The sequence below is a fragment of the Columba livia genome, chromosome 2, assembly GCF_036013475.1.
Source record: "Columba livia isolate bColLiv1 breed racing homer chromosome 2, bColLiv1.pat.W.v2, whole genome shotgun sequence".
Lineage (NCBI taxonomy): Eukaryota > Metazoa > Chordata > Aves > Columbiformes > Columbidae > Columba > Columba livia.
Window position 1 is genome coordinate 115338461 of NC_088603.1, and position 21704 is coordinate 115360164.

At 42.7% G+C, this 21704-nt stretch overlaps 1 protein-coding gene across 4 annotated transcripts in view; it reads right to left on the reverse strand.

Moving 5' to 3' along the window:
• The window catches only part of CDH2 (cadherin 2), a 116447-nt gene extending 99072 nt beyond the window's left edge, over positions 1-17375 (reverse strand). Inside the window, exons 1-2 of one of the 4 annotated variants that reach the window (XM_065053394.1) lie at positions 16727-17375; positions 5856-5967 (exon numbers count right to left, since the gene is read on the reverse strand). In XM_065053394.1, coding sequence (XP_064909466.1) covers positions 5856-5967; positions 16727-16801 — 187 coding nt within the window. In that variant the 5' untranslated portion in view covers positions 16802-17375. Of the gene's footprint in view, positions 1-5855; positions 5968-15858; positions 15954-16297; positions 16594-16726 lie in introns of those variants that run through there. The other 3 variants (XM_013370174.3, XM_065053395.1, XM_065053396.1) reach the window with 3 other exon arrangements.
• Positions 17376-21704: the final 4329 nt, after the last annotated feature.

Sequence of the window (21704 nt, forward strand, 5' to 3'; positions counted from 1 at the left end):
CAGGGTATGGAAAGAGGACAAACAGGAAAACCGTTCAAGAAAATAAAAGGAAAATTATTAAAAAGGCAAGAGACTGAGAACTGGAATGCAACTACAAAATAATACAAATCAACAAGGCCAAGCATCACCAAATAACAGCATTAGAATTTACTCTGCCTCACATGGAAGAGGGCAAAACTAAACCCACTAAACATTAGGCAGGACTGGGGAAAATAACATAAATATATTCCCAACATAAGCTTCTGCAAAAACAATTCTCACTCCAACTAGGGTATAAAAGAATAACTAGAAGGATGGTTGTGGGTTTGATTTTTATTTTTTTTTTTTTAAATTCTTCTTCTGTCCTTTGCAGGGGAGGGGAGGGAGAACCAGGGCAACGGTACAGGGAGAGAATTTCAGAAAACAATACATTTGGGAAGAATCGAAACATTTTTTCTCCCCAGCCTGCCAGCAGCTCAGAGAGAGACCCCATCCATCTGAGATTCTTTGGCTGTCTGCCTGGAAGGAACTTGTCAACTTGTCTTTTTGCTTAAGGCAAGGAGACTTCAAACAAAGTGGTTACTATTTTCATTTTTTTTTATATATCAGGGAAAAAAGTCTTTTTTTTTTTTTTTTTTTTTGGTGGGGAAAGACTAATTTCCCTCTTGGAAAATATAATTCTGCTAAAAATACTTTCCCTGGCTCTACTGTTAATGTGCAATGGAATATCAAATCCACCACCAGTGCATGCTACCATAGTAAGAATACAATTTTGTAAGATTTGTTTATAGAAAGGAACAAGACATAAGCCTTAAAAGATGTGCTGCTGTCCTGTCTTCAGTTTTAAGCACGATGCGTTTTTTAAAAAGGAATTTTATTCTTAGCTGATGATGGGCATTTTTATACACAGAATGATAAAACACCACTAGCAGCAAAAAAAGCTGAGTGGCCTCACCTGGGACAGACTGGACCCACCAAACCTCCACGACATCAAGAAGAAACATGACTTTTAAATGGCAGGCAAAGCCGGAGCGCTACATTCCCAGCAACGCGTTTCTGGGTTGTTTCACAATCGACTGGTGTTTTCAATGGTAAGCTACAAAAACGAGTCAGTGGGAATGCCAAAATCAAGTTTTGTCACTCAGTTTGAAAGCATCAAACCAAATATTATTTTGCGAGCATTTCACTGCTAAGAAAAGAAAAGGCAGCAGGGACACCACGGCTCTGTTTAAGCACACAAGATCTTTCAGCAAAAACCTAAAGGAGTAGAAGTGAGAGGTTACCCCAGATAAAGTGGCCAACCCCATTCATTTCATGGTTTCATGAGCACTTGATACCAGGCTCAAAGACGAGGGAAGGCGCAAACGAGCCTCTTTTGGCAACACTGTCAGCTCCCTCCAGCCGAAATGGCTCATGAAACTGCGCTATTACTCATCCATAATCATCACTTACCACAGTGATCAACACCAAAACATATTTTTCTTTATCACTGTGCAACTCAAAGAGCTGCAAAATATTTTACAGCTAAACAACACTTGAAGGATACATTTAAGAATCTTGTCTAGACAATTAATTTGCTTAGCAGAAAACTAAAATCGTGTATTGAGTAACAGAAGAACGTTAAAATGAAATCTTTGAAAGATAAGAAACTGCTAAAATAAATCAGCAGAATAAGAATCTCTAACTTGAAGATAGGATTCTGCAAATAACCATTCAAGTAACCTTCCCAGGTGAACGATTTTAGCAGAAATGCATTACTTGTATCTTAAAATTTGCAGGATATAGAACAAAGATCAGATAAACAGGCTGGATACACATATCAAACTGCCACAAGTATTTTTTCCTGGCTGAACTACAAAACTGCAATAAACCCAGCACAAGCAAGGGCATTTAATATATTAAACATGCTTCCCTCTTTAACTTAACCTCTTCTCCAAATACTACATCTTTTGAATGGTCCTCCAAACAGTAATCAAATTTTATTTACAGAAACAAGTCCGAAGTACCGTGCCTGTAAATTTGGGTTAGATATCTACTTCTTCTACTAGGTGATAGCTGGTGAGTTATCTGCATATGATTTATTTTCTTTTTTTTTTATGTTTGAACATTGAAGTTCTGAAATACTTCAAAGCATATTAAATTCTGAAAGAACTGGAGGCCCAAATAAATCCATGGTTTTACCAGTTAAGACACTTTAGAGGTTTAGAAGTTTATTTCAATTTTGTTTCAGAAATTATTGCTTTCTTCTTCCTCCCTTTAGAGAAAGGAAGTAATAGTTCTGAGCTCACCTAGTTCCTTGGTAAAAAGCACTCCAATTTCACTGCAGTTACCGGTACCAAGTGGAGCAACATGTAAAACGTTATAAATAAATTCAAAACTAGACCTATAGAAGTTAGCTTACATGTGGCTAGTGACCTGAGCGTATTGCATCTTGAAATCAGACTTGCCAGACTTTGTGCAAGACAAAGCGTCTGATGAATTGTGTCTTCTCAGCTCATGAGCTGTGAAGAGTCTGGGGCTGTGACCGGTGAGGTCTGTATGAGGGCAGGACAGGACATGGGTGACACCATGCCAGGAGGCAACAAGACATAACCTTTACTGCAGGCTACATCCTACACAGCTCACTCATGACCTACTAAAGGAGTAATTTCCAACTTCTTTTGCTGTGCTTTCCCAACTAACTGCATCCTTTCCATACAGGGGATTCCCTGTCTCCTCATCCCGAAACCGAAGACAGCTGTCTTTCTCTTTCTTCCCCTCTAGACACATTAATAAATGTGGAGGCTTTCCCCTTTTCCAATTTATGTTATCCTGAATACATTGCCCCACCAACTTTTCACATATTGTGACAACTGAACACATGGATACCAACTGAACATGTAGTGGCCTCTCATGCCCCCATGCACAGGAGAAATTAGTAGATGTTGACATACTGTCCTAGCTATGTGAGTGAACAAAACCATTATGAATTGTAAAGTGTGTTTTTCTTTAATGCTATAGGACCAAGTCTGACTTTCCCTCAAAGCCAAGCACCACCTGAATACAGAAATAAATAGAAATATCTCCACAAAAAATACACTACCATGTACTGCACGGTGGAACCCTGCCCCATACTCTAATGTTTATTATTTTTTCTAAGCTATTTATTAATATTTCTTAAAACAGATATGTTACTGTAAAAACTGAAAGGAACAGATCAATAAGTCATATGATACCTCTGTTTTTATTTAAGATTCAGTAGTAAGATGGAAACTGAAGACCTCAAGAGAGGCTTGTCCCCCACTGTGTAAGATAAAAGCAAACGAACAAGACAGATAATAAACATATGGTCATTTTCTTGGTCAGTATTTTAAGAAGTAACTTGTCAAGAAAGCATCAAGTCAGGTTCACACTATTCTGCAGCTAGCTGAAAAGACTGTAAAGCCTCTGTGCTTATGGTATCAACGCACAAACCCAAAGAAAATTAAAGCTTTCACTTCTACACCACATAGAAAACCTACAGTTATATGCCTCATTTCAGAAGTCATACAAGTATAAGCATGCAGTTAAACAGGCGAGGCAACTGATATGAGAATCAGGCCCATGGTTATCCCCAAGAAGCAAATGTCACACAACTGTACTTAACTTGCAGCGTCATCTGAATCCAGTTTAATAACCAGAAAATAGGCTTTTGACAACAATAGTATTTCAAAATGACAGTGTAATTAAATTTAAGTCAAAGCTATGCAATGATGGACTGTATGTTTATGTGTAACCAGCAAATTATATGCTTTTAAGCATGTCTGAATTTTCAAAAGAATTAACCATTGCAGTAATTCAACTGAGGAAACAGTGGAAGGAAAAGAAAAAACAAACTCCCCTAGGTCATTTTTAAAACAGCTGATAGGATGTGATACATACTGTATGCCTCAGACGATTTTTCAAATTCCTACTTACCTAAAATGCTAAGCATTTTAATACCATTCAATGACAAACCAACAGTCATGCTTTACTTACTTCTGAGAAGCAAGGGAAGGGACTGTGTGAATGCGATGAGTAATGAAAGAGGAAGCCAGGCTGCCATCCTATGCTACTACTTCAGACCCAGTTAAGGCGGGTCAGTCATTATCATCAGATTCACATCAGCAATGCCAACAGAGAATTAGTGGGCAGCCTGTTGCGCTTTCTAGCTGATGGGGGAAAATAAAGGGGGAGAAATTGCAGAAAGCGTCTTGATTCCCTGAAGAGTGAAGAGAACTTTGACAAGACAGAGTACATCTCAAAACCTCTGTGATCTCAATTTTAAGATTAACTGATGGCATGATAATTAACCAGTAACAAACATCTGGTGGTCTGAAGGCAGAACCTTTGGAAAGCATTTGCCTGCTGTGCTCTGTCTTTCTCTCCAAGTTTGTGCATCACCTAAAGGACTTCTAAGCGTGCACTGCTACTATAGGAGTTCATAGTAGAGTCATCTATTAACTCCCATTCTGTAGGAATTTTTTTTATTTTCTCAATTGGCAGAACATTTACTTTAATACATGAATTTCTAAGCTATTATTTAATAAAAGGAAAGTCTGTGGTGGTAAAAGATACTTCTTTGCAACTGAACAGAAAAAGCTTTAATAACTCAAGTTTAAATACACTAAAGCTAATCAATTCACCCTGCATTCAAGTTTCCATTATACTTCTAAAAAAGCACAAAACAGGTCTGTAAAATATAATTACCCAGAGACCGCTATATGCAGCATGTAAAATCAAGACTACAGCTTTCGCTTCATTTGTTTTGCAGATTCATTAGGTTTCTTCCATTTAAATACCTTGATCTGTGCAACCATATTTATTTGTAAAGGAAACAAGAAATTAAATTAGTCCTTATTTAAGATGTATTTGAAGCCATCTAAAACTGATATTCTCAGTTCCACAATTTCCACGTTAGATGGAAAAAAACGTTAGTAGTTCAGAAAACTTTAAAAAAAAAAAAAAATTCTACTTCCACAAACTTATATACTGAAACTTAACTGGTTGGGAAACCCAGGAAAGATTCAGAGCATGTGCCTCTGTGTCCTACAGATGACTACTCATATCCCTGAAATATAAAGACACAAAGAGAGCAATGAACTGAATTCCCAACCTGGATGACCCGTGGGCAGATGTGGTGGCCACAGTGCATCCCTGGTGGAGGCCGGGGCTTGTACTTGCCAAGCGTGCCGCGAGCTGGGGAGCGGGGCCATCCCCAGCCTGGGCACTGTGCCATTCAGACGCAGGTCGCTGCCAGGGCGAGATGAGAGAGCAGCACGGTGTCCACAAGACAGCACGGGCGCTGTGCTGCCTGTCCCTGCACGGCTCCTTGCAGAGCCTCCAGTCCTGCCATCCCTGACCGAGGGTGTTCCTGCCTGTTTTGGGTCTTGCTTGCCAGGGAAAAGCAGTTAAGGGAACTATCTCCACATTAATGTGAACTCTGGGACCAAATCTAAGTGCCGTACTTCTGTGGGAGATGTAAAGCAGAAGGGAAGTTTTCTTTACCTCCTCATCATTCAGACATGGGCTTTAAGTACAGACTGATGGCATACATATCATCAGTGGTAATAAGGAACCTCAGTGTGAGCGCTGTGCTGAGAAAGAGAATTAGTGGACAATCACAGGACGGTTCGCAAAACTCGGTATTTTCAAATTACTGTCACAGGTGTATGTGCTACCACTAATGCCAACAGATTTTCCAAGTCCTATGACAATAAAAAAATAATAACAGAGCAGCTGATGTTCTTTCCTGCAAGAGTTTGTGCCCTATTTAAGGACGAAAGTGCTTCAGAGTGATTTATGGTTACAACCAGAGGAAATAAACGTAAAAAAAAATAAAATAGAAAACCCCAATGCTACATCTTTTCTAATCATACCATTGAGGAGAGGCTGTCCTCCGTGTACACTCCTTGACACCACTGCACTGTGAACATCTTCAGGAAATCCAGTCTTGCATGACATATCTTCACAGGTTGCTTTTATCGGTGCCTGAAATGCAAGACAAAATTTATGTAATATTCGCAACCTTCATTCACATACTCCATTTTGCTGCTGTCTTGTACAAGCAGCATCCTTGTTTCTGAACAACTGCAATTAGGACCGCGAGGGCAAAGGGTTAATCTTTCTGATAACTGGAATGGAAGGAACAAATCCCACTTGTCTGGTAAGATCTAAATAATACACAATCTTGATTCTTCTGACAACCGAACATTTCCACTAAACCAGCCATCAAGACTGAAGGGGAATGATAGAGGGAACAAAAGCATTCCTTTCTCTGGAAATAAATGTTGCACAAAACCCATCGGCAACTTTTTCGTAGACAGATTACTTGAGAGGAATGACTTCAACTGCTGGTTTAAAATGCTTTATTTAGAGTATTTCCATGTGAGGCTGAACCAGAACAAGTAAACTAAGATAAAATGCTACATTTGCAGTAACTTAGCAGAACTTATATTTGCGTTAGCATTCAAACGGATACTATATAAAGCCAAATGTTTCCAATTCAATCTCCTTCTATTTCAAAGGCAGCCTAAGTTAAAAGGAGAGCAGCTCATTATTAAATTTGCACAACAAGGGAAGAGAGGAGCCACTGAAACTGTTTGTTCTCTCACTTGTTAAGAAAGTTTCCTCTCAAATCACATTCTTTAAGTTTCTTAATAAAAAGGCATTTATGAAATATAACACAGCATTTGGAAACTTTTTTGTTCCGAGGTATTCCTTGTTCAGAAGATACGTCTGACAGCTAAGCTCATTTCCAGGACAGTTAGTTGCCTAGTTGAAAAAAAAAATAACAAAACACAAAACAAACCAAAAAAACCAACCAACCAACCAAACACAACTAAAAATCAAATTCTATGTGGCAAAGGACTAAGATTAATTTTCAGTGGGGTGGTTTTGTCTCATTTTAGAGCTGCACAAGAAAACAGCCCACCTTAGATGTGGCTAAGCGGCCATAGGTGGCAAAACCCCTTTCACACCGCAAAAGGCGGCGAGACCAGCTCCCAAGCCAGCCTGGGCTCAGACTTAGCCGAGTAATCGCAAGAGCTCTTGCACAATCTCAAACACGCCTACGTGCCAAGTGAAGGCCTTACCCATCTGCATGCCCAGATGTAGCATATGGTCTTTGACAGCACGAGCAACTGTGCTGCTATATTGTACCTAAATCTGGTCAAGACTTAAATTAGATTTGCCTTTTTACTTTGACAGATGGGCTTCCATCAAGTGGATCTACTCAAGGCCATGTGAGCACGTCTGCATACACTTGGCAAAGAAAGCCCTACAGAAAAAGAAGAAAAACGGGATGGAGAAGGAGGAGGTCATGGTGTTATACCCATTTACTACAGCAACCTCAGGGACAGAGAGGATTGGAGCAGAGATGGGACAGGAGTACCTAAAACTACAAGGGTTTCCTCAGGGAAGTAGGATGAGGCAGAAGTGTCATCTCTCCACTGACACACACAGCCAAGCTCAGCATGCTATCCCCTATTAGAATAACTTTATCACTAATACAAGAAGGCATTTGTAACACATTGCGTTGCACTTACACTAAGTCCTAACTAAGCAGCTGCCACTCAAAAAAAAAAAAAAAACACATTACTATCTAATTCCCAAGTTAATGGACTATCCAGGTAAGAGAACCTGTAATTATCAAGTATCACGTTAACTTAAACTGCAGTGTGGATTTAATTGTGACTTAAGTACTACATGGATATCTCACCTGTGTACAATTACTCATGTACTTTAAAAAGTTTATATTGGGACCCTAAAGAGAAAACAAACATACAGCAACAGTTTAAGCTACTGCAGGACCATGTTACCTGCAAAGCTGGAACTAGGATCTGTATCTAAGCCCAAACAGTCCATTCACACATTGAGTTTTTAAGATAAAAGGATGGTAGATCAAAAATAATTACCATTCCAACTGCCAGTTTCCTCAGCTTTAGAACTCAAAGAACAGGTTTGGATGGGGTTTCCATAATTCAAAATAATAATAGTAAGACTTGTTTAAACTACTGTACAAAAGGTGACCTCAAAGCAAATGTGACAGATAAGGAAAAAAAAGTCTTTCATGGTATCCTTGGAACAAAAAGGTCCTGGGTGGGCAGCTGAGGAGATAGCAGGATTTTTAACAAGCACTGATGCGCCTGGGAATCTTCCAGACCTTCCAGCAATCTATATGTACTAAACAGCTCTTATAAACTGAAACAATGCCCACTGAAACAAAGGCTGGGGGACATGAATAGAGAGCCTTCTTTATTCTTTCATTTGCAGCCATCAATTTTATCTGGAAACAAAAGACTGTACTCTGCTCTCCAAAAACAGCCCTTTGTAAAGATTGTTTGAGAATAAAAACACAAGGGAAAGAAGAATTCAAATTTTCAGCAATTCTTAGTCACCCTATGTTAAGCACTTTGAATTAAGTAGAAGTTGTAGCTTCAGACACACTAGGTCATACCAAGTTCAGCCTAAGAGTACTGCAAGACTTAAAACCATTTTAACACTAAGCAAAAGAGGATGTTGAAATGTTTCTGTTCTCTTATCTGGGACAAAAGGGGAAAGCTAGTGAAGATTATGGGGAACATTATTGTAATTTACAGGATTTTGTGTGATAAGTACAATTCCCAAGATTATTTCAAACATAAGATAATATTACTTGTACATTCATCTACAGAAGGACAGTACTTGAAAAAAAAAAAAAAAAACAACAACAAAAAAAACCAAACCTATCTTTTGAGATGGAAAGCAATTACCTTAGCTTGTACCCATATAAAACCTACTTAATGGGGTTACAAAGCTTTGAACAAGCTCAGCACTGGGAAAATTCTCAAGCACTAACAGACTTTGCTAAAGCAAAGTAGGGTTACTACCGAAAAACTATTCTGCTTTCCTCATCCTTTATGGCTTATTTAGTCATTTTTAACTGCAAAATGAGTAACAACATTACTATCTCCAGATGCTAAAGTGCTAACACCTAGTAAAACGTGGTGTCAGATCATGAACATAAACTCAGTACTGTAGATCTCAGATTAAATGCAATTGGCAAACTGCAATTATGAAGCAACATGGTGTAAATTAGAAGTTCTCTGTCAAAGTTATTCAACCAATTAAAAGAACTGGCTGTTTTGATAAACTCATGGCAATTAAGCCTGCAGTTTTCATGTCCTGCTCCTCAGTTACTTTCATTTCATATCTAGATATCTGAGTATCTAGAAACGTATGGTTTATTTTAAGGTTGTATTCCAGCTCAGTTTAAAAAACAACAACCAAACAATCAACAAACTGTTGACAATCTCAACCTCAAGTTTCCAAAGTATTTGCATTTATGTCTTTTTCTAAACACCACCAGTAAGAGTCTTCCAACACCACAGATCGCACACCTGTGAAAAGATTGTAAATTAAAACAAGAATAAAGCCAGACAGGATTTAGTGTTGACAGTTATGGACTAATAATACTTCTTTCCAATTTCCATACTTTCTAAAAAGTAGCGACATTTAGAATGCAATTCTCTAAAGAAACACCTATTTAAAAATGCAAGCTCACCACATAACTGTAGAAGCAATTTGGTATCACAACACGCATCCTAAATTTGCAGAATTTGGCTCTTAAACACAGTTTTCAAACAGGGCTGATCTTGTTCTCTCTGCATACACTATACACCACTGGAGTTCACTAGTAGCTATCAATCTGAAATATCAAAGTCTCTGTTTCACCACTGTTTGCATCTGCATTTACTACATTATATTTCTTATTGATTGTACCAAAACACAAGGAAAGTTGTTTTTGAAAGACTGCTTTTTTTCATGCTCTATGTAGCTTACTCCCATAGGAAAATAGGCCTAGGTAGTATCAGGAGGGGTATGCAGAGAAAAAAATTATACTATACAGTTATAATTGGACATGGTACAGCTGCTAGTTGCCAAGTCCAGCCAATTCACAGCGCATTATTTTGCGAAGCTCAAAACAACGTCTGACATAATTATATGTATAACAGAGCAGGCACGCGGTATCTGAGCTCTCCCTCCTTAATAACCAACATTAATTTGCAATTACAACAGTAATATTGAACTTAAACACAGATCACTGAAACATTTGTGACTGTGTTTAAAGACTGGGTGTTTCCTCATTAATTTAAAGGCCAAGATGGTCCCAAATACTCATTCACAATTTAGGTAACTCTAGGGATCGCTCTTTTCAGTTTTGCGTACACGCATCATTTGACACAGTGAGATATGCTGTACAAGGTGGGTCTTACTTTATGACAAGCTTCTATTTACTACCATAGGGCATACGAAAGATACTCTGCAGGATGACAGACATATCTGTGAAATGCTTTGGATGCTGAACTTTAAAACATTCAGTAACTCCTCCTTAATCTCTGACTTGCGGCAAGGAAGAGCTGCAACAGTTTATACCCTCACAGTACCCAGTACTTCAGCAAACGTAGTCAAGTACAATTTGTTTCCAACCGTAAATTGCAACTGGAGAAAAAAGTGCCTTTCATTCAAATTGTTCTGGAAGCCAAAAGTTTCCAAAGTAGGTGCCAGGCTAAGTCGTCACAGAGGTCATTCAGTTATGCCAGAAATGGCTTTCATTATACCATCTTCACTTCTAATTAGCGCTCTATTTAATGAACTAGGAGACTCCAGATCAGCAATCCAGCTTCTTAAACCAACACTTAACGCTCTTAAACACTTTCCAAAATAACAGGATCTGCAACATTTATGCTACCATCTGGTTTAAATTCAGTTGCCTTAAACAACCACTGGTTAACACAGGTTACCGTAGCTTTACAAATTAGAGAGTCTCACAAACTGTGTTTGTAGCCTCTTCTGTTAAGCCCAGCTGAGACAACAGGGACTCCGTTGATTTGCTTTACTAAACACAGAGATGTTTATTGGCATATCTGACATAGCACAAAGCCACCCACAACCTAGTTTGGACTTTCCCTTTCTCTCAACTAAGAGAACACAGAGTGCTGCATCTTCCAAGACATCGTTTTCCAGACAAGCCACAGTTCCTACCAGAGAAGGATGTCTTAAAATCTCAACTATAAAACAAAACAAAAAAAAAGGAATTTCTGTAGATCTAAATCACTTAAAAAAAAAAAAAATCCAGCCCTATGTTTAACTATACATCCTAATTTCTCTAAACGAGGGGAAAAAACCCCACCTCTCTGAATCGATAATAGCCATTGTACTGCTCACATGGAATATCTCCGCCCAGGCGTACAGGAGGATGCCGCATTTTCCTGGCCTTCAGGGAAGGCCTTGCAAGACTTATTTGGAAGAACTCTTTTGGGGGATCACAAAATTTTAACTATGTCTTCAGCTGTGGGGTGATAATTATATGCTAATTATAAGGAATGGAGGAGTCCCTAGAGGAGTCTGTTGGTAAAAATATATTTTTTAAATATGTCAAGGAGTGCCTAGAGGAGAGGATAAACGTGCCTTTTGGAAACATGATATTTAATTAAATACACGAATACAGACTAAAACCAAATAGTTTAAGTGAAACGTTGAAAAGATTTGGCAGCGATATACCTTCCATCTTGAAAGCTGCTGATCCCATATCTGTTTTCATGAGCCACTTAAAAATAGAAAGCCTAATTTCTTTCTTTATTCAGACAGAGCTCCCATGATCTTTCAGTGAGAACTGCAGGATCAAATCAAATGATGAATCACACAGATTTGGTTATATACCTCTCAAGGTGAACAGCAGTACGGCCCACCACCCAGGTGAAAAAGGTCCCTCTCAGATCACTCACAAACTACAAACCTGCTTTGGCAAAATACAAATCCTTCTTAAACTCAACCTGCAATAACATACAACCCTTTTTTCCTCTCAAGACTCACCTCTACATATGCCAGTATTAACTTAGCCAACCAGTGAGTCTCAGTTTAGTGACAGGTGAGGAGAAGTGCTGTTATAATTACCATTGCTATTGCAAAAAACGTTAAGTATTCCTTCTGCTTTCATTGCCCTCCACCCCGATATGTCTCGTTGCATCTTATGCAAATCTAGTGCCACAGGGTTAGTGCAAGCACATAGCATATTCAGTGAGGACACTACAGGTTCCTCCTATGCTGTGTAAGAAAAAGCAATTTAAAAGAAAAATGCCTGGAAACATTAGAGGTTGAACAGCCTTTGAGGACCAGACTCACATTTTGTACGTGTACATTGTTTAAAATAAATTCTCATCCTTATGGGAGGGCTGGTGGACTACTGAAACTATTGCAAGCTTTCTGAACAATTTTTTTTGACCTAAAAAAGCATTTACAAAAACAGTGAAACACAGAAAGAGTGTTTAACTGGTAAATCATCCTCTTACTTACTCAAGAAAAGCCATTCAACAATTCCTGCTCCTTGCCACATGACAAAAAGTCCCTTACGCAAGACTGTCTGGATTGAGTAAAAATAACTTTACTCACAACTTCCTCAAGCTATTTTTAAGTAAACACATGCCCTTCTGTCACAGCTAAATTTTCTTATCTGTTACAGGGTCCAGTTATTTTAAAAAAACCACACAAACAAACAAAAAACCCCACACCACTAATAAATGAAATTGACATAAAAGTGTCATTGAAACAAATATATACGGGACATGACGGGCTCTTCCAGTGACATTTCTGGAAGTTCCTCCAATTTCTGGGAGCAGAAAGAAAAACAATAGATGGGAAGCTTTTGAATTACACACTCTTGACTAGATGTAGTTCAAAAATATTATCATTTTGGACAATGTTTTCAAAACCGATATCAGAAAAGCTATACATTCATCTTTCTAGCACATTACACTGCATGCCTAGGTAGCAGTGCCATCCACGAGGAGAGCAAGCAGAAGGCTTTCTAGAAAACACATAACATTTTTTAAAAATATATAACTTTACAATACAAGAGAATATATACCTTCTGCTACATCAGCAGGGTACATATCTCTAACCTTGCTATGATATCTGCTCGGATAGTCAGAACTTGTTTAATATACAAAATTATCTCCTGTTTTATCAGCCAATTATTTAAAATTCCATAAATTATTGACTTATACAACTTTATCTGTCCTATAATAGATGTAAAAAGCAGTTGTAAAAGAGTCTTTTCATGAAATTACTTTTAAAATATCTCCAGCTTAACATCCAAAGAGCTACTTCTATTTTTTTTTCCTTCAGTTCTGCAATTATCTGAATTTTGAGGATGTGTCAGTGGTATTACTATCACCTAGACCAGACAGACAAGAATTAGAGATCTCTTTGCTGCAATATCCTACCACATTTAACTTTTCAGATGGATTCTTTGAAGACAAAGCAAAACCAGAACAGAAAGATCCACATCCAAAAAGGCTGAGCCACTCACATACCTATCCTGTGCAGGGGCTTATGAAAAGTGTTATAAAATGCATTCAGTTCACTTTGAAAGGAGTCAATGGTGCTGGAGTCTGATTTCTTAAAGAGAGACACTCAGAAACTTGTTTTTGTGTTTACATAATCACTTATTTATTATACTACTAAAAACAGACTGATTTAAAAAAATTAAAATCATAATCTAAGACACAGGTGTACTATAAGAGACAGAAGATGAACCCACAACAGCAGATCTCACGGCCACCTCTGCACACAACCACATTAATATGCCTCGCCTCACCCCGGTTCTGCCAGCGACTGCTGCTGGGGGTGATTACGAGAGGGGTGCAGTTGGCAAGAAATGCCATCGCCAGATTCTCAGCAGAGGCAGCTTAACAGGAGTGTCATTTAGGGTAGTAGCTTTATCACCTGGATGCATTCGCTAAGACCTGGAATAGGACCAAAACTGCCTGCAGAGAGTAATAACTTACATCCTCTGTCATCATAACTTGAATTCAAACCAGTCACCTAGGCACGAACGGCTCCAAAACTGCTTTATTGTTTACTTGCTCCTGATTTAGAAATGGACAACATCCATAGAGTGATCCAACCAACTTATACATTAAAAAAAAAAAAATAAAAAAATCCCTTTTTAAGCACTTAATTTCTACTCCCCTTTCCAGTTCATTTCTAACTAAAAGTACTTTCATCCCTCTAAATTCATGCTAGCTTTCCTATTCCTTCCTCAATGCTGTTGTTATCCCAATTCCAAAAACTGGAACTGTTGGTCAGAAACGGAAGCTTCGCTCCTTTTCTCCTCTATTCTGACAGGTTTTTTCACATAATACTTCCCGGCTCATACTGATCTGTTAACCAGCAAAATAAAGTGCAGTTTTCATTCTCTTAGGTCCCATACATATTACATATTGCCAAGAATGTAAAGCCTTATTTCCTGAACATAAACAGCACCCACAGATCCGCCTTAAACCTGCTTCCACTTATGATCTTTCAAGTAATTCCATAATGACAGCTTTTCTATACCACTGATTAATAGCAAAGTCACCAATAACTCCTGAAAATAAAGGCAGAGAGCTTTTGTGTTGCAGAGAGGAAAAACTAAGTGGAAAGGTTCAGCATTTCAAAAGAACCTGATCCAGATGACCTATAAACCAAAACTAGTAAGCATGATGACAGGAGAAAAAAAAAAGTTGGCACTGCATCCAGCTTGTGAGGGTTCTTTACAGTATGCACGAAAGAAGCAGAGGGAAAAAAAAAGCTTTTTAAATCAAAGTGTTGTACAGACACAGGTCTATAAATCTGATTTCATACCCAAGTTCCAATTTTGTTACACACTATTAAAAATCAACCCTAACCTGATTTAATGGATACCCAAACAAGGGGAAATTGGATTCCCCAACCGTAACATGCCAGTGACACTGAGTGATACATAAAAGCAATATGGCTAGTTCCTGTCTTTAATTCATAGCTTGTGCTTTAATTTCAAAACTGTCCTGGGTTAAAAAAAATAATAAAAGCTTATTGCAGAATTTGTGCTTCAAAGATTTATTGAGATAGGAAGACTAAACAGAACAGGAAGCACATGGAATAAAGAGTATATAAGGACTTAAAAAAAAAAAAAAAGGCAAAAACCAAATCCAACCAAAAATCAAACAGTAAAAAGACGACAACAACAAACACACAAAACACAACCCAACACAGCAGCAGTCTGAAAGTGGCGTATCACAAGTTTCTGAACAAGGTGGCTGCTTTCACAGGGAAGACGCTGAAGCCCAGCCGGACGCTCCAGTGTCACGCCAATCAGCCCCGTGTCCTCTTAGAGACTCAGTGAAAATCCCCGGCTGCCGTGGAGGAGCGTTTCAGCACCTCGCTCTCCTGGTGCAAGTCATCAGACCCCAAAATGCCTTAGAAACTGCGGGGAGGGGCTCAACCGCCCGGGGACCCCGTGAGGGTACGGAGGTGTCACAGACAAGAGGAAGAGGAGACGGAAGGACAAGCGGGCTCCTCCTGCCCCCGTTGCGGCGGAGGCGGCGGGGCGGGCGGGGGCAGCGGGTGCGCTGCACCATGGACAGTGGCCGCCGCCTCCCCTGCCCTGCGCCAGCCGCTGCGGGAGGGCGCCGCGGCCGCCCCGGCACCCCGTCCCCGCCTTAACCCACTCCCCCGGCCCGCCAGAAATGCCCCAACCGTAAATACCATTAAGAGGCGATGATCTGCGCCATCTGTCCCCTCAGACTTACCGCCCTCGCCACCCCCGCCGCCGCCGCGCCGGATACGAGCTCGGCGAGCACAAAGCGAGGGGAGAACCCACCACCACCCTCCCCACCTGTTCCCGGTCGGCGCTTGCGGTCCCCGCGGCTCCGGACAGCCCCCGGCTCCAGAGGGGAGCCCAGCCCCGCAAACACTCCCCGCGCTGCTGCAACTGGGATCCATTTTTTTGTCCCCGTCCCCCCCACTCCCTCCAGCGTCCCGTTAGTCCCATCTCGCCCCAGACGCCCCTCGCAGGGGCGCCGGCCCGCAGACCCCTACTTTCTCCACGAAGACCCTCCCCAGGGCACTCCCACCGGCTGTGCCCGCCGCTGCCCCGCTCCCCCGGGCTGCCTACCCGGGACCCCGCCGCTCGGGCCGGCCCGGCGAGGCCGCCGGGGAGAGGCAGCAGCAGGACTTTGATAATAATAAATTAAACACTTCGCAGCACGAGCCCGTCCCAGTGGAAATTCCCGTTAACGGCAGGGGGTGGGGAAGCCCGGCGCCCAGGCGGAGGCTGATTAAATTATTCCCGGGAAAGGATTAGCGGGCACGGGAACCGGGGGTGGCCGAGCCGCGGCCCGCAGGGGCTGCTGCCGCCGCCCGAGGAGGGGCGCGGGGTATGCCCTGTGGCCGGCACCACTCTGGCAGCACCAGCCACCCATCCCCACGCGGGGCGGAGGAGATGGTGTCCGCTCCCTCCCTCTCTCCACTCCCGTACTTTGTTCTGCTGGCCGAGCGGATCCCGGACAGCCGCGCCGCACATCCCGTCCGCCGGCACCTGCTCTCTCAGGAACGAGGGGGGAAATCCGCGCCTCGCTCATCAGCGGCGCCGCCACCCCTCACGTCCCGGGGAACCCTCTCTCCCCTTCGGCCGGCCCCGGGCACATCTCGCCTCTCCCCAGAACCCAGCGCCCGGCAGCCCCGAGCAGGTGGCTCCGCGTGAGCGGCCACAAGCCACCCCAGGGCACCCTGGCCATAGGGACAGCGACGCCCGCCGCCTTCTCCCACTGCCCCTCTCCGAGACCCAAACCTCGGTAGCGGAGCCACCCCCCCGCCTTCCCCGGGCCTCCCGCCTTCCCCGGGCACCGCCGCCCGCAGGGGAACAAAGAGACGCAGCCCAGCCCCGCTCCCCGCCGGCGGTGCTTACCTGCTGCAGGGCCGCCAGCAGCATCAGCGCCAGCGGCGGCAGGATCCGCGGCGGCGCTCCCGCTACCCGGCACATGGAGGCGAGGAGGGGCGGCAGCAGGGCGGCCCCCAGCAGTCCCGGAGCGCGGCTGGAGCCCGCGGAGCGGGGCGAGGGGAGCAGCGGGGAGGGTCGGGCAGCAGCAGCTGCCGGGGGCTGCGGACGGCGTCTGCCCCCCTTGCCGGAGCCGGCTGCCGCGGCGCTGGCTGCCGGCTGCCGCTCTAGCTCATGGGCAGCGATGCAGCGGGGGAAGAAAAGAGCCCGGAGAGAGAGAGGGGCGGAGGATGGGTGAAACTCAGCTCTGGGTCAGGCTGCTTTTCTCTCTGCCGAGCCCCCTCCGCGGTGCAGAGGGTGGGCAGGGAAGAGGAGGAGGATGGGCGAACAAAAGGCTGGGAGATAAGAATGAAGTAGTCGCTGCTGCGAGGCCGGTGCGGCGGAGGTTCCCCTCGGCTAGCTGCTTTCCCCACGCCTGGATCGTGCCCGCCTCGCTCCTCCCGCCGGTGCCCCCCAGCGAGCTTGGGCAGGCGGCTCCTCTCAGCGCCTCAGCCCGGGCGCGCCAGCACCGCCGCTGCGCCGGCCCCAGCCCTGCTGCATGCTCGCCCCGCACTTTCTCTCTCCTTCTTTCTTCTCCTCCCTCCACCCCTCCCCCTGCACGCAAAACCCTCCGCTGAAGCACAATGATAACAATACCCCAGCAGCCTCTGCCTGCCGTGCGTGTGTGTGTGTATGCGCTCGCCCGGTGCCTGCCTGCTGCTGGCAGCTCCCCCCCCGCCTCCCGTCGCTCCCTGTCGGCCGCACGGCCAATGGGAACAGAACGGCACGGCAAGCGGCGGAGATCGCTGCCGCCTGCAAATAGTGCTGCCCCTCTGCGGTCCCCAGAGAGCCGGCGTTTGGGGCAGTCGGCAGCACCAGTTCACCCTGCAACGCCAGTAGCCAAGGCGGCGGGGGCAGGAATAAATCCCAGCCCACTAACTTGGTGTGCTGCAGTTGTTTGAGGGACGAGTGGCGAACTTGCTGGGGAAGGAAGGACCCGTCCCCGCTGTGCTCGGTAGGGGACAGTGGATGCAGTGAGAAGCTGAGGGGGCGCCAGCTGTGCCCAGCCCGGAGGCGCTGGGACGCCCCTGCCCGCCAGCCAGTGCTAGCGGTGCGGCAAGTTTTGCTTAACTGTTACCGTTTAGTGGGTTATCTTTTTCTTCCCTCCCTTCCCTCCCTCCCTCTTTTTTTTCCCCCTTCAGTCTTTTACCCCACACCCTCCTCCTCTCACTCCTTTTCTTTCTTTTTTTTTTTTTTTTTTTTCTTCCCCCAAACTACCTGCTGAATTTTATCAGCAAATGTTTTCAAAAGCTTGGACAGGGCTGCGGTCCGCGAGTCCAAAAACGTCAGCGTGCATAACGGAACTGGGGAGGAGTGTTGCTGAGTGAACAGTTACAGAAAAGCAAGTATCAGTGCTGGGTCATTTGCAGAGCTGGCAAGGATTTTCTCTAGCCCACAGGTCACTGAGCAAAGTTGTTTTGTGTCCATGCATCAGAGCTCCCATCCTGGGACATAATAAGGGGAGGATTTGTAGACATTCGCCCCTAGACAATCCCATGAAGTGTTGATTCAAAATGGTACATTATTTATTTTAAAGCATCTTATTTTATAGTTGAACTTGCAAGAAGTTTTTTTTAACCTGCTTTAAAAAATAACCCAGAGGGTCATACTCATGTTTTGAAAGGAAACATCGGCTTTGCTTTTACGTTTTGTCGGGGAAAGGCGGGATAAGTACGCTTGTACGATGCTGATTCCATTGGCTTCGAAATTGAAAATACCGGTCGCTTGCGAGCTGAGATGCAGCTGTTTACCCAAGTCAGAGGACACGGAGAAAACGCCAGAAGCGGCGGGGGAGACGCCGATGCCGCCCGCCGCCCCCCCGGGGCAGGGCCGGGCCGGGCCCGGGCAGCAGCCGAGCCAGGAGCCACCTGCGGGCGTTAAAAGCCAAATAAGGCTCAGCCGAGGGGAGGCAGCCCTGCCTAGAAAAACAGATTACCCCCCCGCCCCGTTCTTTAAAGTTGTAGCCCATGAAATCCTACCGAAGGGAACAGTTGTGAAGAGCGATACATGAGGGAAACAACGTCTGGTAATGAGTTTCTGCATTAAAATTTACTCTATGACTGAGGGGAAAGGAAACAAGAAGGTCACAGCTGATGTTTATATCCTATTACAAGGAAGAGTTTGCACGGTTTGCACCTGATGGAGCATGTGTTAGCTCTCTTTAGCAATTCTAATATCTTCACTTGGATTTGCTTATGAAACGGTGAATTTCACCGAGTAACAGATTTCTGTTTGTATTTTCAGGTAGGTAATAATATTAGCATTTACTAATGACTGTATTTGAGTATATATTCATTCTTACAAGTGTTCTACAAAATGCAAAGCACACAATATAAACAACTCCATAAACCAACTGTCCAATTAGAGTAATTACTTATCATCTGAATGAGCCTGGCACTTCATACCCTTGAACCCATCCATCCCCAAAGGTCTGAAAAAATGAAAGACTCTGCAGTGTATCTTGAATGTTACTAGATCTGAGCTCTGGTGATGCTTCTTAGGGTTCTGCTGCTGCCACCTCTAAATTTGGTTAGCAGAAATAGTAACACTGGCAGAAAAATTGCTCTTGACACCACCATTTTCCTGAATCTTTCAGCTTTGAACAAGTTTCTATCAAGCAGTTGGCTTCCCTCATTTACACAGTCGTAACAAAAAGTTTTCTCCAGCTCATGGAGTTTCCTTGTTCTGGGTATTCTGATAAAGAGAAACTAGAGAGAGCAAAGGTGGGTTATACCTTTTGAGGTATAATCTCTGCACCACATCTCTTTATGGATGAGAGGCATATGTTTGAGAGAGCAGAGTAGAAACTTGTGCATTGCTTCCAGACATGGATGACTTCTTAGGGCTTCACCTGTAGCATAAACCAAAGATAACAGCCTTTTTTTTTTTTTTTTTTTCCTCCCAGGAATAGTCTGGCATTAAGTAGGCGTAGGTGGAGATTCAGGGTTAGAACTGGAGATCATCAACTCTTTTATGTGTATCATGCAAAAGCCACCAAGTGGTGGCAATTTGTGGCCAAGATCAAGTGATTTAGAACTCAAAGGGCTTATTTCATAACTCAGCCGTGGTTTGCATTTGTGTGTTTTAAGAAGTATAAAAATAATGGGCATAAGGTAATATTCAACCTAGGAGATCTCAAGGGCTTCCAGAAAAACCTTGTTAAAATTCCATGATTAAGTTGAAGAGAGGATTATGGTAATTCCCATGTTAGTCATGGAGTTGAGTCTCTCTTTCAACTTGTCCAAATTAATTTTCATTCCTAGGGTTCATAAAAATTCTGTAAAAAAGAGAATGTTTTCAATTTGGAACAGACTATAGATTGCTCATGGCTTCAAATATTTTGGAAAAAAAAAAAAACTTTTCCCTTGTGGGTCTGTCTTTACATTTAATCTGCCAGGTACTGCCACCATTCTCCTCAATTAAAATGATGCAAATTAAGCACTTTACTGACAGTTTAGGCCTCGATCTGACAAACATTTATACATGTGATCTCAGCAAACTGAGTTACATCACACACAGACACACCAGCATTTGTATGCATAAGTATTTACCAGATGGAAGGGTAAATGTACCAAACAAGAATACTAAAAGCTTATTAGTTTACCCTCTTTCCTTGTATCCTTCATTACATATGTGGAAATATTTTTTTTGGTGGAATTTATTTTTATTAGGTCTGAGGGCATTCAATTCTTATTACTGAGTTTTATCACAAGAGTGGAAAAAACAGTGTTTCTTACTATTACATGAAAGATGCACACACTATCAGCTAACCATGATTCCTCAGGATATTCTTATAACAGAAGAGGAAGAAGCAGTAAGAAAAACAATATTTCAGCTTTTTAGGATAGTGGTTTTCAGCTTGGGCTCCCTGGACCCCTTGAGAGCCCAGACTTGTTCTGAGTAGTCTGTGACAGGCAACAGGGAAAAAGCAAATTTGTGTATTCTATACAGCAACTTCACACATATAAAATTCCTAAGGGGGGAGATTTTTTCTGAATTGTAAGATTGTTAGTTGTTGGCAACACTTTAAAATTATTGTTTTAGGAAGCAGGTAATCCTGCATGGCCAGGGAGAATGCAGAATGTAGATAGTGTCAAATGGGAAAAAACTGAGTGACACAGATGCCCAAACAGCTTAAATATTTTAAAAACTGAGATAATTAAACTGTTGTTGTTAGTACTGCTGTCTTTCTCTTCAGTAAAATAAGCATGACCCTTTGCATTATCTGGTCTGAGTGCTTTTTCTAAACGTGTTTTTTTCATGTTGATCATCTATGTGAACTAAAAAAGCCATCCATTCTAATTGTCCTTTTATTTAGGGAAATAGTCTCAGAAAGGGAAAAAAAAAAGTCAGTCCTAGCCATACATAATATTTACTTGACTATATCTTGTAATTTGTTACAGAACTTAACCGGGTTATCCTCGTGGGCTTTTCTGGCACTGTCATTACCTAACACTCTTAGCCCTGCCTGTTTCTCCAGCCTGTTCCTTACATGAAGACAATGCAAGACATGGAAAGGTAGCTACAGCTGCAGCAGTTAGGGAGCTGTTCTGCTCAAATTTGAAAATCACCTGGGTTAAGATGAAATAGTGTTGTGTACAGTGGTTCTGTTTCCGCATTAGCAACACTTGGCAACATCAATCTCATTCAATCACTATGTATGTAGAATATATATATATGTATACATATATATATACACATGATTTGGTGGAAGAGGATTTTTTTTTTCCTTTTCCTGATAGCTAAATCGTATCTGCCACCATAATTATATTTCTGTTAATTGCTAGTAACTTTTGCAAAGGATTTCTCTATGGAGAAGAAACCGAGCATATGTAATCCAGATGTGATA